This window comes from Sander vitreus, chromosome 16, assembly GCF_031162955.1.
Source record: "Sander vitreus isolate 19-12246 chromosome 16, sanVit1, whole genome shotgun sequence".
Classification (NCBI taxonomy): domain Eukaryota; kingdom Metazoa; phylum Chordata; class Actinopteri; order Perciformes; family Percidae; genus Sander; species Sander vitreus.
Window position 1 is genome coordinate 2,053,835 of NC_135870.1, and position 15,911 is coordinate 2,069,745.

Consider the following 15,911-nt stretch of genomic DNA (forward strand, 5'->3'; position numbering starts at 1 on the left):
AAGTTTGGTATCATTCCAGGCATTATTAGTGGGGTAACTTACGAGATACATACGTGGGTCCGTTAGCGCCTGCACTAAGCTAACCAGCTGATAACACTAACTCAACCAACGTTATAACAAGGGAAAAAAGCTTATGGGGGGTGTTTGGCTCGAGGTCAAGGTGCAAAGCAGCCTAGGGTGAAATTACTCCGAACCATCACTTTAATTTGGAAATATTCCTCAGTTGGAAGAAACAGTTCCTAACTAATTGTTTAGCGTGGAGCTCCAAGGACAAAGCTGAATCAAAAACAACACCTAAGCTCCTGAGGCTCGGCTGGACAGACGAGCCTAAGTCACCAATATGCTGCGTTATCTGAGGGATTCTACTTTCAGGGGCGACAATTAGTGTTTCTGTTTTATCTGAGTTCAGAAGCAAAAGGTTATCACATAACCACTGTTTGATACTAGTCAAGCAGTTGATTAATCAGTCCCTGCAGGAAAACGTGATGCAATCGCATAATTAAATGCATAATCAGCCAAAGTCTGCATATTTATGCGGGGGGCGTAAAGTCGCCGCATAAATTGCCGATTTCCGCGCACAATATGTGTTGCTTGCATGATTTCATAATCCCCGCATTTTCGTTGCAAAAAAAGTCCCATATATCTTAGCAGAAAGTTGAAAAATGTTGCGTTTACTTCACACAAGAGCAGCCATTATACCCTGTTGCCATGGGAATGTTATGAAGTGACGTAATTACGTGACGTGACCATCATCGAAAAGCCGCAAACCCCGCGATGAAGCCACGATGAAACCGCCATTTTTGCAAGTTCCCGCAATTTCATCGCATGAAATTGCATAAATATCCCACATATTCCATCACATTTTTTAAGAAAACGTGACGCATAATCAAGGATTTTTACCCGCAACAATCACAAAAAAATCTCTTCTCGCATTTTTCTGGAAGGACTGATTAAAGATGACAGTTTAGAGAACTGAGATTCCTTAAACGAGCAGTACAGTTGAATATCATCCGCATACAGATGGTAAGATATGTCACTAAATTGACTAATTATCTGTCCTAGAGGAAATATGTACAAAAGGAACAGAATAGGTCCCAATACAGAACCCTGAGGTACTCCACACGACAACTCTGCAGTTTCAGACACGATCTGATTCACATAAACACTAAAACGTCTACCAGAAAGGTAGGATGAAAACCACTTTAAAACTGATCCAGACATCTCAACCAGATCACGAAGCCTACTTATCATAATATTATGATGAATAGTGTCAAAAGCAGATGAAAGAACGAGGCTGGGAGGGAAAAATAAAAAAGTTATACTACAAAAACTACACCACTGCTGTGCCCTATGAGACTGTGAAGCTTGAGGCGTAGCAGCAGGAAACATATCCCTGCCTCCTCATCACCTTGTCTTGTTTGGTAATCTAACGCCTTCTTTGAACTTCATAACTGCGAGAAAAACAAAACTGGGGCAACATATCTAATTGAGAAAAATAATGAAATAAATCAGGGTTGAACCACAGATTCAGGCTGGAAAAATATGTTCCAGAGGCGATGCAGAGATCTGTTTTTCTGGTCTTCCACTTTGTAATGAAGACGTTTCTCCGGTAGCCTCGGGCAAAGCTTCATGAGATCATTTAAATGTATAATTTTAATGTCTCAGAGATAATGAACTGTCATTTTATTTGCAATATGTTTACCTGCTTTTATTTCTATTTGCGATTACATTTTCTGTATTTTATCCAAAAGAGTTCTAGTTTCTTTACATGATCATTGCATGTTTCTAGGCTACGTGCACCAAGTGTTTTTAGCTCCAGTAGAAGAACTAATCTCGGTTTAAACTAACACGCCCAAAACCTCATATCTCCTCAACATTTTGGTATGCTGGACATAAACAGGAGGCAGCGTGGAGACTCTGCCCACTGCTGGTAGTTGCCATGGTAACATTAGTAGCTATAAGTCTCAGAGAACGAGACGTCGTGACCGATGAGACCCAATCAGGAGGAGAAACATTGGCGTCAGTGTCGGTGTTGCCAAAGGTCTCCGTTTGCGGCCGTTGAGACTGAAACACAACCCCGCAGATTCCAAACCAAAACGGGTCAGAAGAGTTTCAAATGTCTCCGGTTTAGGGGCTCGGAAACACCAGAGCAGGGGGAATGAGAGGGGGAAACGCCAGAGCAGGGGGAATGAGAGGGGGAAACGCCAGAGCAGGGGGAATGAGAGGGGGAAACGCCAGAGCAGGGGGAATGAGAGGGGGAATGTCAGAGCAGGGGGAATGAGAGGGGGAAACGCCAGAGCAGGGGGAATGAGAGGGGGAAACACCAGAGCAGGGGGAATGAGAGGGGGGAACGCCAGAGCAGGGGGAATGAGAGGGGGAAACGCCAGAGCAGGGGGAATGAGAGGGGGAAACGCCAGAGCAGGGGGGGAATGAGAGGGGGAATGTCAGAGCAGGGGGGAATGAGAGGGGGGAAACGCCAGAGCAGGGGGGAATGAGAGGGGGAAACGCCAGAGCAGGGGGAACGAGAGGGGAAACACCAGAGCAGGGGGGAACGAGAGGGGGGAGACGCCAGAGCAGGGGGGAATGAGAGGGGAAAGCGCCAGAGCAGGGGGAATGAGAGGGGAAATGTCAGAGCAGGGGAATGAGAGGGGGAAACGCCAGAGCAGGGGGAATGAGAGGGGGAAACGCCAGAGCAGGGGGAACGAGAGGGGGAAAGACCAGAGCAGGGGGAATGAGAGGGGGAACACCAGAGCAGGGGGAATGAGAGGGGGAAACGCCAGAGCAGGGGGAATGAGAGGGGGAATGTCAGAGCAGGGGGAATGAGAGGGGGGAAACGCCAGAGCAGGGGGAATGAGAGGGGGAGACGCCAGAGCAGGGGGAACGAGAGGGGGGAAACGACCAGAGCAGGGGGGAATGAGAGGGGGGAAACACCAGAGCAGGGGGAATGAGAGGGGGGAAACGACCAGAGCAGGGGGGAATGAGAGGGGGAAACACCAGAGCAGGGGGAATGAGAGGGGGAGACGCCAGAGCAGGGGGAATGAGAGGGGGGAAACACCAGAGCAGGGGGAATGAGAGGGGGGAACGCCAGAGCAGGGGGAATGAGAGGGGGGAACACCAGAGCAGGGGGAATGAGAGGGGGAAACACCAGAGCAGGGGGAATGAGAGGGGGGAACACCAGAGCAGGGGGAATGAGAGGGGGGAAACACCAGAGCAGGGGGAATGCTCTTCACTTTTAAAATAAATGATCAGTTCAATACTAGCATTGAATTTGGGTGTTTTTATTCAACTTCATAGCATTTGAAGATTTTTTTTTTTTTTTATAAAAGAACATCGAAAACAGTGACAAAAACGTCGGGAAAAGCTTCAAAAATGTCGAAAAAGATGACCAAAAAATTGAAGTTGAAATTTTGACCCAGCAGGGTTCAACAATAAGGGTTGCCCGATGGCCCGGGACAAGTAAAACGCCACGTTCGGCAAGTAACTATAGCAACCTGCTTGCCCGTTCATCGTACCGTAACTGACGTTATCGTTCTCTTGCTCCCGTCGGAGAATGCTTGTTGATGATTTGAAAAACACATTGTAAAAATGTACGTAAAAATGTACGTAGGGCAAGTCCGGTTGGGCAAGTTTTTTTTCACTTGCCCAACCGGACAAGTGAAAAAAAACCTTAGCGTTGAACCCAAAAAGTTGCAAGGTTGACGGGAAGACAACGCAAGGGTTAAGGTTTTCTTGACCTCTTCCCAAAAGGGTATTAATCTTGGACATATAAAGAATGTGTGTGTATAATCTGCTACTTGTTCCCCACATCCTCTCCAGCCAATAGTCCCAGCTAAGTGGTAACATTTCCCATGCTTACGTGGCGTAATGAAGTATCTCATGCTCACTTTCCAGGCAAAGTTTCCAGTTAGAGACATAAGTAAGCTTGAGAATCGCCGTCCAGCAGAAAAGACGTTACAGTATTTTGTGGGCTGGGGGGGAATTGGCCTAGATTGCTGATTTTACTCTCCCTGTCCGGCCCCGGGGGTGTGTGAGTCAGTAACGCCTGTGAGCGCGTCTCATTTTCTGGCAGCTTTGGTCCCTCGGGTGTAGTGGAGTCTGTCAGAGGACTGGGAGAGACAGACAGAGCTCTGCAGAGAGCGAGGCTGGCACGGTGAATGGGCAGCTGTCGGGCCGATTCTATCCAATGTGTGTGTGTGTGTACAGTATATGCTAATGAGAGCGAGGGTTTGATTAGTGTGGTAATCGGTGGATAGGATGCAGAAACGTGGCTGCATCTTCATCAGACATGTCACGTTGCGTCAGGGAGAAAACATGTCACGGACCATTAGAGAGTGAAGGACAAGGTATTTAATTAGCATGTTATGTTTATGAGAGATGTGATATTTTGTATGTTTTCATGATTGTGTGTGCTTAAAGGGTAACTATTTTTCCATATTTTTGTGTCTAAGTGACTGATGGGAACAATAGTCTTTCAAATTGGTCCAGTATTAAGCAAGAAGTTAGCATCCACTAAAAGTTCTGGAGATTTCGGGGCTGTTCCATGTTAAACTAAAAGGATCTTCCTCTTTAACTAAAAGGTCTATCTCTGTAGGGATCCTTTCATAATGTTGTCAGACACTTAGAATAATAATCCGAGTCTGTCAGCAGCAACAACAGAACTTTTAGTGGACGCTAACTGACGCTGGACATTTGTCCAGTAGGGTAACATCACAAGCTTGTTTGTCTAGGTCAATACTGGACCAATTTCAAATATGTTTGTACACATTAGTCACTTAGACACCACTGCATTGTTACCCTATTAAAGATGGTGCAGAGAAGACTTGTCTTCTCAGTTTTTCTGTTACAGTTATTCTTCTACGCAGCCCGACTTCAGTTTGTTTCATCTTCTTAACTCTCAGTACTCTGCCTTTCTATGTTCTGTTATTGTGTCTTTTCGCAGGGAAACGCTGACGCCGAGCTGATCCACCGGGATGCCGACAGCGAATGAAAAAGAGGACAACATCTATATTTGAATCCTCTCCTCAGTTACAGTCCCTCATCTGCAGTTTACGTATGAAAATCACAACACAACACTGGAAACGATACATCTTCTGCCTCCTTTATCCTGTCACCTCTGATCTAATCCGGCTGTGGGCTTTGCATTTTTTGGGGGGAGGAAAGAGAAGTTCAGCTGCAGCCTCGGGGCTTTGGTCCTGTCGACCCCTGACCCCTGCTCTCTCTGCCATGTCTTCTTCTTTTTCTTCTTTTTCTTGTAAATTAGGGGTCAGCCCTATGTTCCCACAGCCCTATGTTCCCACATTTCTAAGAAGTTTCTTTTCACTGAAAATTAGGTTACCAGATTTTGCTAAAAGATATATTCCATATGTAGTCCATTGCTACTGCATAATAGGTTGGGGTAATTGGCTACCAAATTGGGAGAAATGGAACCGTGAACATAGGGCTGTGTGAACATAGGACTGTGGGACCATTGAGCTGTGGGAACATAGGGCTTTGGGACCATTGGGCTGTAGGAACATAGGGCTGTGGGAACATAGGGCTTTGGGACCATTGGGCTGTAGGAACATAGGGCTGTGGGACCATAGGGCTGTGGGAACATAGGGCTGTGGGACCATTGGGCTGTAGGAACATAGGGCTGTGGGAACATAGGGCTGTGGGAACATAGGGCTGTGGGACCATTGGGCTGTGGGACCATTGTGCTGTAGGAACATAGGACTGTAGGAACATAGGGCTGTAGGAACATAGGGCTGTGGGAACATAGGGCTGTGGAAACATAGGGCTTTGGGACCATTGGGCTGTGGGACCATAGGGCTGTAGGAACATAGGACTGTGGGAACATAGGGCTGTGGGAACATAGGGCTGTGGGAACATAGGGCTGTGGGACCATTGGGCTGTGGGAACATAGGGACTAATTTTCAGTGAAAAAAAGAATTCTTAGAAATGTGGGAACATAGGCAAAAAGGTAAATTATGGCAATTTAGACGCTACTGGGCGTATTATTTCCCTCCTCAGGAAGTCACTTTAACGGATGGTCTTGCTTCAAATGTTCACATATAACCAGGTTGTGATTTGCCTAAGGGGATGTGTGGGATTTCCCCCTTTCTGGTCTACATATCCCTGCCTCTGCTGAATTATTTTTTATCCCTGGTGAGGACAAAATCAGGGCTTTGAAATTGGGTAACATTTAAAAAGGTTACTAGCCAATCTGGCCAGTGACGAATGAAGCGAAGCATCTGTTTGACTCGGCCGGGGGTTTCCAGATTGGTCTTTTTTCTGCCAAAAAATTTGCGAAGTAAAAGGTTAGAAACTATTTCAATATTTATTTGTTTCTTCACTCGGTTCGGTGGATATTATGGTTAACTTTAGGCGACAAAAATTGAGCGTTAGGCGGAGGCGACAGTTGAGTTTAGGAAAGAGATTGTGGTTTGGATTACACTCCTAGGACATTTGGGTTAGGGTTAGGGTTGAAGGCCGAATGGGGTGAAAGTCCTTTGAACGAGCTGTTTCATGACAGTACTTTAAGTAATAAATGGAAAGCATTTTTTTTTTAATATTGTCCCCCCTTTTTTGTGCTGATCCGAAAATGTATCTGATCTGTGATCCAATCTGTACCATGAGTTTTAAGCTCCATTGCACTCCTACTTTAGCCTGACAAGCCAGACCCACATCCAGATGTTGGGTCTGGGAACTCACCATTGGCAGGGCTCAATCTGAGGGGCGGGATCAACGGTTGTCTTTCAAATTCCCTCTGCACGCAATAGGACAGCGCTACAACCAATCAGAGCAACGCTAGTTGATAGACTACACTTTAGAGTCTTCAGAGTCGCGGCCAAAGCTGATTCCAAAGACCGCTGTTCTCCAGCAGCAGCAGCAGCCATCTTCTTTGTTTTCAAGTAGCAGGGAATTCACAACCGTCGCAACTCTGCCATCATTATGTTAAGCCCCGCCCACCGACTCTATACACGATGTGATTGGCCTGACTAGAGTTTGGTTTTTTCCAGCTCGCAAGCCAACGGAGAGTTGCTAGACTGACCCTGGCTGTAAATCACATTTGCTGCTGCTAGGGTGGTCTAGATTTCTAGGCTACTCCTACTTGTAATGGTAGAGAAAACCCTGGTTTATATCCGTCTCTCTTTTCTCTTCAGGCTGGATTCCCGGCCATGTCCAACGACAGCAGCGTCCTCGGTGTCTGGGAGGCGTCTGATTGGGCGAACACATCTCAGTGCCCGCCCTCGGTAGGTGGCGCGACGTTCTTGATCGTGGCGTACAGCGCTGTGATTGCAATCGGCTTGCTGGGCAACGCGGGCCTGGTGTTCATCATCGCCCGGCAACAGGAGCTGCGCAACGTCACCAACATCCTGATCGCCAACCTGTCGTGCTCCGACATCCTCATGTGCGTCGTGTGTCTTCCTGTCACCGTCATCTACACGCTGATGGACCGCTGGGTGCTCGGGGAGGCCCTGTGTAAGGTGGGTGGACACTTTTTTTATTATATTCACAACCCAACTGGCCCTCTCATGTTTCTGTGAGAAGCTGTGAATGCATGACGTTGTGTCTGGAAACGTGTTGCTGTTTTCTTCCTTCCTTTAACGGCTATAAACACCGAAGCTGTCTTATGTTGTGACACACACACAGACAGACGCGCACACACATGAGCGCACACACGCACACGCATGCACACAAACACAAACGCACGCACACACAAACACACACACAGATAGACGCACACATGCACACGTAAGCGCACACACACACACACAGACACAACCACCAGACACAACCACACACAGACACAAGACACAACCGCACAGACACAACCACACACACACACAGACACAACCACACACACACACACACACACACAGACACACACAACCACACACACACACACACACACACACACACACACACACACACACACAGACACACACACACACACACACACACACACACACACACAACCACACACACACACATACACACACACACGCACAGACACAACCGCACACACACACACACACACACGCACAGACACAACCGCATGCACACACACTAGAGGTGTAAGGATACATTGATCTGGATCAATGTATCGATTCAATCATCAATGATCCAATATCATCAATACCAACTGAAGACATTGATACATATTATCTCTAGGATGTACCTTTATTTTGAAAGTCCCACCTTATATTTATTCTTATTTTGCAATCACTTTGCTACTAATCAGAACCTTGACGTCATTTTTTCAAAACTCTAGACACAAAACGATCATCACTTGTAACACAGGCTGTCCAATGTTCAAAACACTGCATTATGCATTCATATCTTTAAAGAAATCTTTAATCTTGCATCATTGGTTCAAAAAACTAATTGTAGACTTGACACCTTTAGACCAGGTTTTTGTTGGTTAATGGTGCCATCACTTCCCGCTGCTCAAGATAGCAATACGCCCAGAATGCACCTGAACACACCTCCCTGTAAGACCAGCACATCCAGAATGCACCTGAACACACCTCCCTGTAAGACCAGCACGCCCAGAATGCACCTGAACACTCCTCCCTGTAAGACCAGCATGCCCAGAATGCACCTGAACACACCTCCCTGTAAGACCAGCACGCCCAGAATGCACCTGAACACACCTCCTTGTAAGACCAGCACACCCAGAATGCACCTGAACACTCCTCCTTGTAAGACCAGCACGCCCAGAATGCACCTGAACACTCCTCCCTGTAAGACCAGCACACCCAGAATGCACCTGAACACTCCTCCCTGTAAGACCAGCACACCCAGAATGCACCTGAACACACCTCCCTGTAAGACCAGCACGCCCATGGGCCACAGATGGGCGCAGGTGCATTTGCGACGTGGGCGCTGGACGGGAAACTGACAAAAGTCTTAAACTAGCAAAGACACTTGCGTCGGGCTTTGCGCTGCGCCGGGTGCAAGATAGGGCCCAAAGATCTAAACCTTTTTCCTTTGTGTCTGTGCAGGTGACTCCCTTCGTCCAGTGCATGTCAGTGACCGTCTCCGTCTTCTCTCTGGTGCTGATCGCTCTGGAGCGTCACCAGCTGATCCTCCATCCCACCGGCTGGTCCCCAGCAGCCGGACACTCGTACCTGGCCGTCGGGCTGACGTGGCTGGTCGCCTGCTTAATCTCGCTGCCCTTCCTCTCCTTCAACATCCTCACCAACGACCCTTTCCAGAACATCAGCTTGCCCGTAAACCCCTTCAGGTAAGACCCTAGTCTCGCATCGCCAGACCTTCCTCCACAACCCTGCAGAGGATGGTCTGGCTAGTCCACACTCTGTGAAATATCTGTGTATTAATAGCTTCACTTGCATCATAACGTCACTTCATAACGCCACTTCATAACGTTACTTCATAACGTCACTTCATAACGTTACTTCATAACGTCACTTCATAACGCCGCTTCATAACGTCACTTCATAACGTCACTTCATAACGCCACTTCATAACGTTGCTTCATAACGTCGCTTCATAACGCCGCTTCATAACGTCGCTTCATAACGTCACTTCATAACGTCCCTTGATAACGTCGCTTCATAACGCCGCTTCATAACGTCGCTTCATTACGCCGCTTCATAACGTCGCTTCATAACGTCGCTTCATAACGCCGCTTCATAACGTCACTTCATAACGTCACTTCATTACGTCACTTCATCACGTCACTTCATAACATCACTTCATAACGTCGCTTCATAACGCCGCTTCATAACGTCGCTTCATAACGTCACTTCATAACTCCACTTCATTACGTCACTTCATAACGTCACTTCATAACGTCACTTCATAACGTCACTTCATAACGTCACTTCATAACTCCACTTCATTACGTCACTTCATAACGTCGCTTCATAACGTCGCTTCATAACGCCGCTTCATAACGTCACTTCATAACGTCACTTCATAACGTCACTTCATTACGTCATTTCATAACGTCACTTCATAACGTCACTTCATAACGTCACTTCATAACGTCACTTCATTACGTCGCTTCATAACGTCGCTTCATAACGCCACTTCATAACGCCACTTCATAACGTCACTTCATTACGTCACTTCATAACGCCATGCAATTCAATGCACAATCAGCCAAAGTCCGCATAGTTTTCAAAAACGCAGCACTTTCGCCGCATAAATTGTTGATTTCCGCGCAAAATATGCGGGGCTTGAATGATTTCATAATCCCCGCACATATATCTTACCAGCTTATAACGCCATAACGCCATTCGCCGCTTCAGCGCCACTTCATAACGCCATGCACTAATGCAATAATCAGCCAAAGTCCGTATAGTTTTTGAAAAACGCAGCACTTTCGGGCCAGATAAATTGTTGATTACGCAAAATATGCGCTTGAATGACTGGCAATCCCGCATATATATCTTACCAGAAAGTTGAAAGATGTTGCGCGCATTTCACACAAGAGCAGCCGCTTTCATGAGAACGCGAAAGTTGAAAGATGTTGCGTTTACTTCACACAAGAGCAGCCGTTTTCCATGAGAACGTTATGAAGTGACGTTATGAAGTGACATTATGAAGTGACGTTATGAAGTGACGTAATGAAGTGACGTTATGAAGTGGCGTTATGAAGTGACGTTATGAAGTGACGTTATGAAGTGACGTTATGAAGTGACGTAATGAAGTGACGTTATGAAGTGGCGTTATGAAGTGGCGTTATGAAGTGACGTTATGAAGTGACGCTATGAAGTGGCGTTATGAAGTGGCGTAATGAAGTGGCGTTATGAAGTGGCGTTATGAAGTGACGTAATGAAGTGACGTAATGAAGTGGCGTAATGAAGTGACGTTATGAAGTGACGTTATGAAGTGACGTTATGAAGTGACGTAATGAAGTGACGTAATGAAGTGACGTTATGAAGTGACGTTATGAAGTGACGTTATGAAGTGACGTAATGAAGTGGCGTAATGAAGTGACGTTATGAAGTGACGTTATGAAGTGACGTTATGAAGTGACGTTATGAAGTGACGTTATAAAGTGACGTTATGAAGTGACGTAATGAAGTGATGTTATGAAGTGGCTTTATGAAGTGACGTTATGAAGTGACGTTATGAAGTGACGTTATGAAGTGACGTTATGAAGTGACGTGATGAAGTGACGTAATGAAGTGACGTTATGAAGTGGCGTTGTGAAGTAACATTATGAAGTGGCGTTATGAAGTGACATTATGAAGTGGCGTAATGAAGTGACGTTATGAAGTGACGTTATGAAGTGACGTAATGAAGTGACGTTATGAAGTGACGTAATGAAGTGACGTTATGAAGTGACGTTATGAAGTGACGTTATGAAATAACATTATGAAGTGGCGTTATGAAGTGACGTTATGAAGTGGCGTTATGAAGTGGCGTTATGAAGTGACGTAATGAAGTGACGTTATGAAGTGGCGTTATGAAGTGGCGTTATGGAGTGACATAATCACGCGACGTGAACATCATCTAAAAGCTGTAAACCCCGCGATGAAGCCGCGATGAAAGCCACAGTTTTAAAAAGTTCCGGCAATTTCATCGCATAAAACTGCATAAATATCCCGCATATTCCATCACATTTTTTAAGAAAACGTGAGGCATAATCAAGGATTTTTGCCCAAAACAATCACAAAAAAACTGGAAGGACTGATTTTAACAGAAATTGTCCATAGAATGTGATTCACAGTTTTGTTGTTTATATTTTATTATATTATATTATATTATTATAAGATCTGAATAAATAAATAAGAAAAACTGAATAAATATGGATACTCAGTATGAACCATATAGACAGATACAGTATGTCCACATGTAAATGGGTGAATTAAGGGTTTATTTCAACCAGACTCCATGTAAATAATCAGGACTTTTAGCGTGTATAGAGCCAGCATATCTCCACCAGACTCCATGTAAATAATCAGGACTTTTAGCGTGTATAGAGCCAGCATATCTCCACCAGACTCCATGTAAATAATCAGTACTTTTAGCGTGTATAGAGCCAGCATATCTCCACATGTAAATGGGTGAATTAAGAGTTTATTTCAACCAAACCAGAGTGGTGATTGTTGGAACAGTGGAAAGATGAACCAAGACAGCTTTTGATTTGATTATTTACATGGAGTCTGGTGTAGTTTGGTGATGGTGATTTCGGGGCTGTTTCATGTTAAACTAAAAGGATCTTCCTCTTTAACTAAAAGGTCTATCTCTGCAGGGATCCTTTCATAATGTTGTCAGACACTTAGAATAATAATCTGAGTCTGACGGCGGCAAAAACAGAACTTTAAGTGGACAAAAAACGTCTCGCTTAATACTGGACCAATTTCAGAGATTGTTGTTCCCATCAGTCACTTAGACACAAAAACATGGGAAAATAGTTACCCTTTAAGAACACACAATCATGAAAACATACAAAATGTCACATCTCTCATAAACAAAACATGCTATTGAAATGCCTTGTCCTTCACTCTCTAATGGTCTGTGACATGTTTTCTCCCTGAGGCAACGTGACGTGTTTGATGAAGATGCAGCCACGTTTCTGCATCTTATCTACTGATTACAACACTAACTAAATAATCTGAGCCTGTCAGCGGCAAAAACAGCACGTTTAGTGGACGCAAACTAATGGTGAACATTTGTCCTATAGGGTTACATTGCAGCTTATTTAATACTGGGCCAATTTCAAAGATTGGTGTTCCCATCAATCACTTACCCGCAATTTCCACCAACTGCAGAACGGCTCCGTGCTCTGCCGTCCATCAATACCCACCAGGTGCTGATTTGTTGCGGAACTGACAGCTGAAGTCACAAGGACCTACGAGATCTCGCGAACTCACGTATGATCGCGCGAAATAACAGGATGTAGTTTCTATAAACAGAACCACAAACTTGACTTCATGCCTGTCTCCGCTCATTGTGACGTTTTCAAGATGTAGTGCAGGGAAATATGATCGGCCGTGAGCACGGTGTATTTTATTTTGAAAATTAACCGGATGTTTTATTTTGTTTCTGTGCTCGACTTCCTGTCTCCCACAATCTGCTCTGTGCTGAATTGCTGCGGAGCTCTCCGGCGTCCGGGAAAAATAGAAGCTCTGCGTATCTGAGCTGGGACGCAGTCGTAACGCAGCCGTTCTGCAGTCAGTGAAAATACACTCTGCGCCGTCTTCGGTATTATTATATATATATATATATATATATATATATATATATATACTCTCACAGCCAGCTAAACTCTCTCCTAACATCAAGACTCTGAAGACAGTCGTTCCCACGTCCACAGGTTTAATGACGTTGCAAGGAAAGTGTGAAACTGTAACATATAAAGACAGACTAATCAATGCTATGCTAGCTTTTAACATACAATATAGCCTAATGTTCAGAATGTTTTCCTTTCCTTTCTACCGTTACACCATATAATTCATGACTATTAAAGTGATAGTGAGTGTGATTATGCTCTACAAAGACATTTTTACATGTAAACAATATTACGTTCATTCATACGAGTATAGCCTGTCCTATGACTTATAGTTTCCTAGCAACCATGCAACGTTAGTCGCAGCACAAATGCCAGCGATCACGGACATTTCTAATATAAACTAACACTGACATCAAACTAATGATCTGTGAACCTATGTAATTAATAAAAACAGTGACTGAATACATACCAACGCTGCTACTCTAGGCATAAATGTAGGCAAATGTAACTGTAGTTGGCCATAAACCATAAATCACTGAACTGTTTGTTTGTAGCGTTCGTTTACTTCCTAACTACGGCTCATGCGACACAGCGGTTACCAGCTGAGAGTCTTAAAGGGACAGCAACGTAAATAGAGAACTCATTAAGACTTCTTACTTTTAACAGCTTATTTATATCAAAACACACTCATTGACTTTAATGGAAACCTATTATATTGGTATATTGGTGGAAATTGCGGGTGAGACACAAAAATATGGGAAAATAGGGTCCAGGTTGAAAACATAACCAAGTTACCCTTTAAGTAAAGGATGTAAAATGCCACTGAACACCCGTGTTTGTGTCTGTCTTTCCCCAGGGACCATCTGATCTGTATGGAGCTGTGGCCGTCAGATAAGCATCGTCTTGCCTACACCACCTCACTGCTGCTCTTCCAGTACTGCCTGCCTCTGCTGCTGGTGCTCCTCTGCTACCTCCGCATCTTCCTCCGCCTGAGGCGACGCAGGTCACACCTTCTCATTTCATTTATCGATCGAGCATGTTTGTTTTATTAAATCATGACAATCCTTATGGAGAAAATCAATAGGATTTTTACCTCCGGAACCACACTGTCGAGCTCTATTGTGCCGTAGTTGGTGTGATATTTCACAGTTTATTGTCGGCTGTGTTGTGCAGGGACATGCTGGAGCGCAGCCGGAGGACTCAGGGCGCCCAGAGGATCAACACCATGCTGTTAGCCATCGTCGTAGCCTTCGCTCTGTGCTGGCTGCCGCTCACCGTCTTCAACACGCTGTTTGACTGGCACCACCAGGCGCTACCCGACTGCCAGCACGACGCCGTCTTCTCCGCCTGCCACCTCATGGCGATGGCCTCCACCTGCATCAACCCCGTGGTGTACGGCTTCCTCAACAGCAACTTCCAGAGGGAGCTGAAGTTAACGCTGCAGCGCTGCCAGTGTGGCCACCGCACGGCGGAGAGCTACGAGAGCTTCCCGCTGTCCACCGTGGGCAGCGAAGGCATCACGAAGGCCACCTCGCTCAACAGGATGGGATCGGTGTGCGTTCCCTCACCCAGACTGGAGATCAGCTCAGCATTACCTGCAAAAACAATACCAGCTCACACCTGATAATGAAGAGCTAAATGTTTTCTGACAAGTTTCTGGCAGGCAAATGGCTTGCGAGTGGCTGACAGCTGGAACAGAGTGTAACAGACGGTCTGAGACCTCTGAGTCGAACACTACTTCAACTTTACTTCCCTGCCAGAGTGAAACAGTTTAGTTTGAGTCGGGCTGGCTGTTCAGGGCAGGAAAGAATGAAGATGGAGGTTGGTTGATGCAGCTTCAAGTCCAAAAAACGAGAAGCACAATATTGTAAATTGATAATGGATGTATAATAACACCTGGATACAGCATTCGAGGTGGAGCCCCGTTTATTCCAATGACTACACCTGTTTCCTGGTGAAAGTCTTGTGTTTTCTCCTTAACTTCTTCAGGACATGAACACCTGTTTCCTGGGTGAAAGTCTTGTGTTTTCTCCTTAACTTCTTTCGGGACACAAACTCTGTTCCCCTGCTTGAAAACCTGGTGTTTTAGGACCCAAACATCCACCCATTATCACGATGATTCCCCCTGCCTCGCCCGACGACTGGGTTAGAGTTAGGGGGTTAGGGGTTAGGGTTAGGGTTAGGGTTAGGGGTTAGGGGTTAGGGGGTTAGGGTTTCACACGGAACACAAACAGCTGATCATCCACCCCACTCTCCTCCCTTTGCGGACTTTGAGGCAGGAGTTGAACCAGGAAATAAGAAAAAGGAACCTAAATGACTTTTCATCGGTATTGTTTCTGTGGTCCCGGCTTCTCATTTTAACACTTTACGTGCCACCACGACCACGATAGTCATATTTCACATATTTCTGCGAGATCAGGCTGTTTAGAAGACATGGAAATGTACTTGTATTGTAGATAGAGCTGGTTAGTTTTGGTGTTATAATACATATAGTGTATTTTCAAACATTATGTTTCAGTTTAGAGATGAATAACCAATGTATCGCTATCTTGAGTAACAAGTTTATTTGGAGTTTCAGGAGTAAAAATCCCAAATCAAATACAGAACAACTAACGTTAGCTTAAACTAAATGAGGGACTGGCTCCCACAGAGTGGATGTCTTCAACCCAACATAATAATGTAGTTAGCTAATTATATGCTAACTCCTAGCCTTGCTGGT

At 45.3% G+C, this 15,911-nt stretch overlaps 1 protein-coding gene across 1 annotated transcript; it reads left to right on the forward strand.

The window, feature by feature from the left end:
* The first annotated feature begins 7,157 nt into the window (after positions 1–7,157).
* Positions 7,158–15,303, forward strand: npy8ar (neuropeptide Y receptor Y8a). The gene is made up of 4 exons (XM_078271516.1): positions 7,158–7,466; positions 8,988–9,229; positions 14,049–14,195; positions 14,366–15,303. The coding sequence occupies exons 1-4, from the start codon at positions 7,158–7,160 to the stop codon at positions 14,814–14,816; spliced, it is 1,149 nt and encodes a 382-aa protein (XP_078127642.1). The 3' UTR covers positions 14,817–15,303.
* The last annotated feature ends 608 nt before the right edge of the window (positions 15,304–15,911 follow it).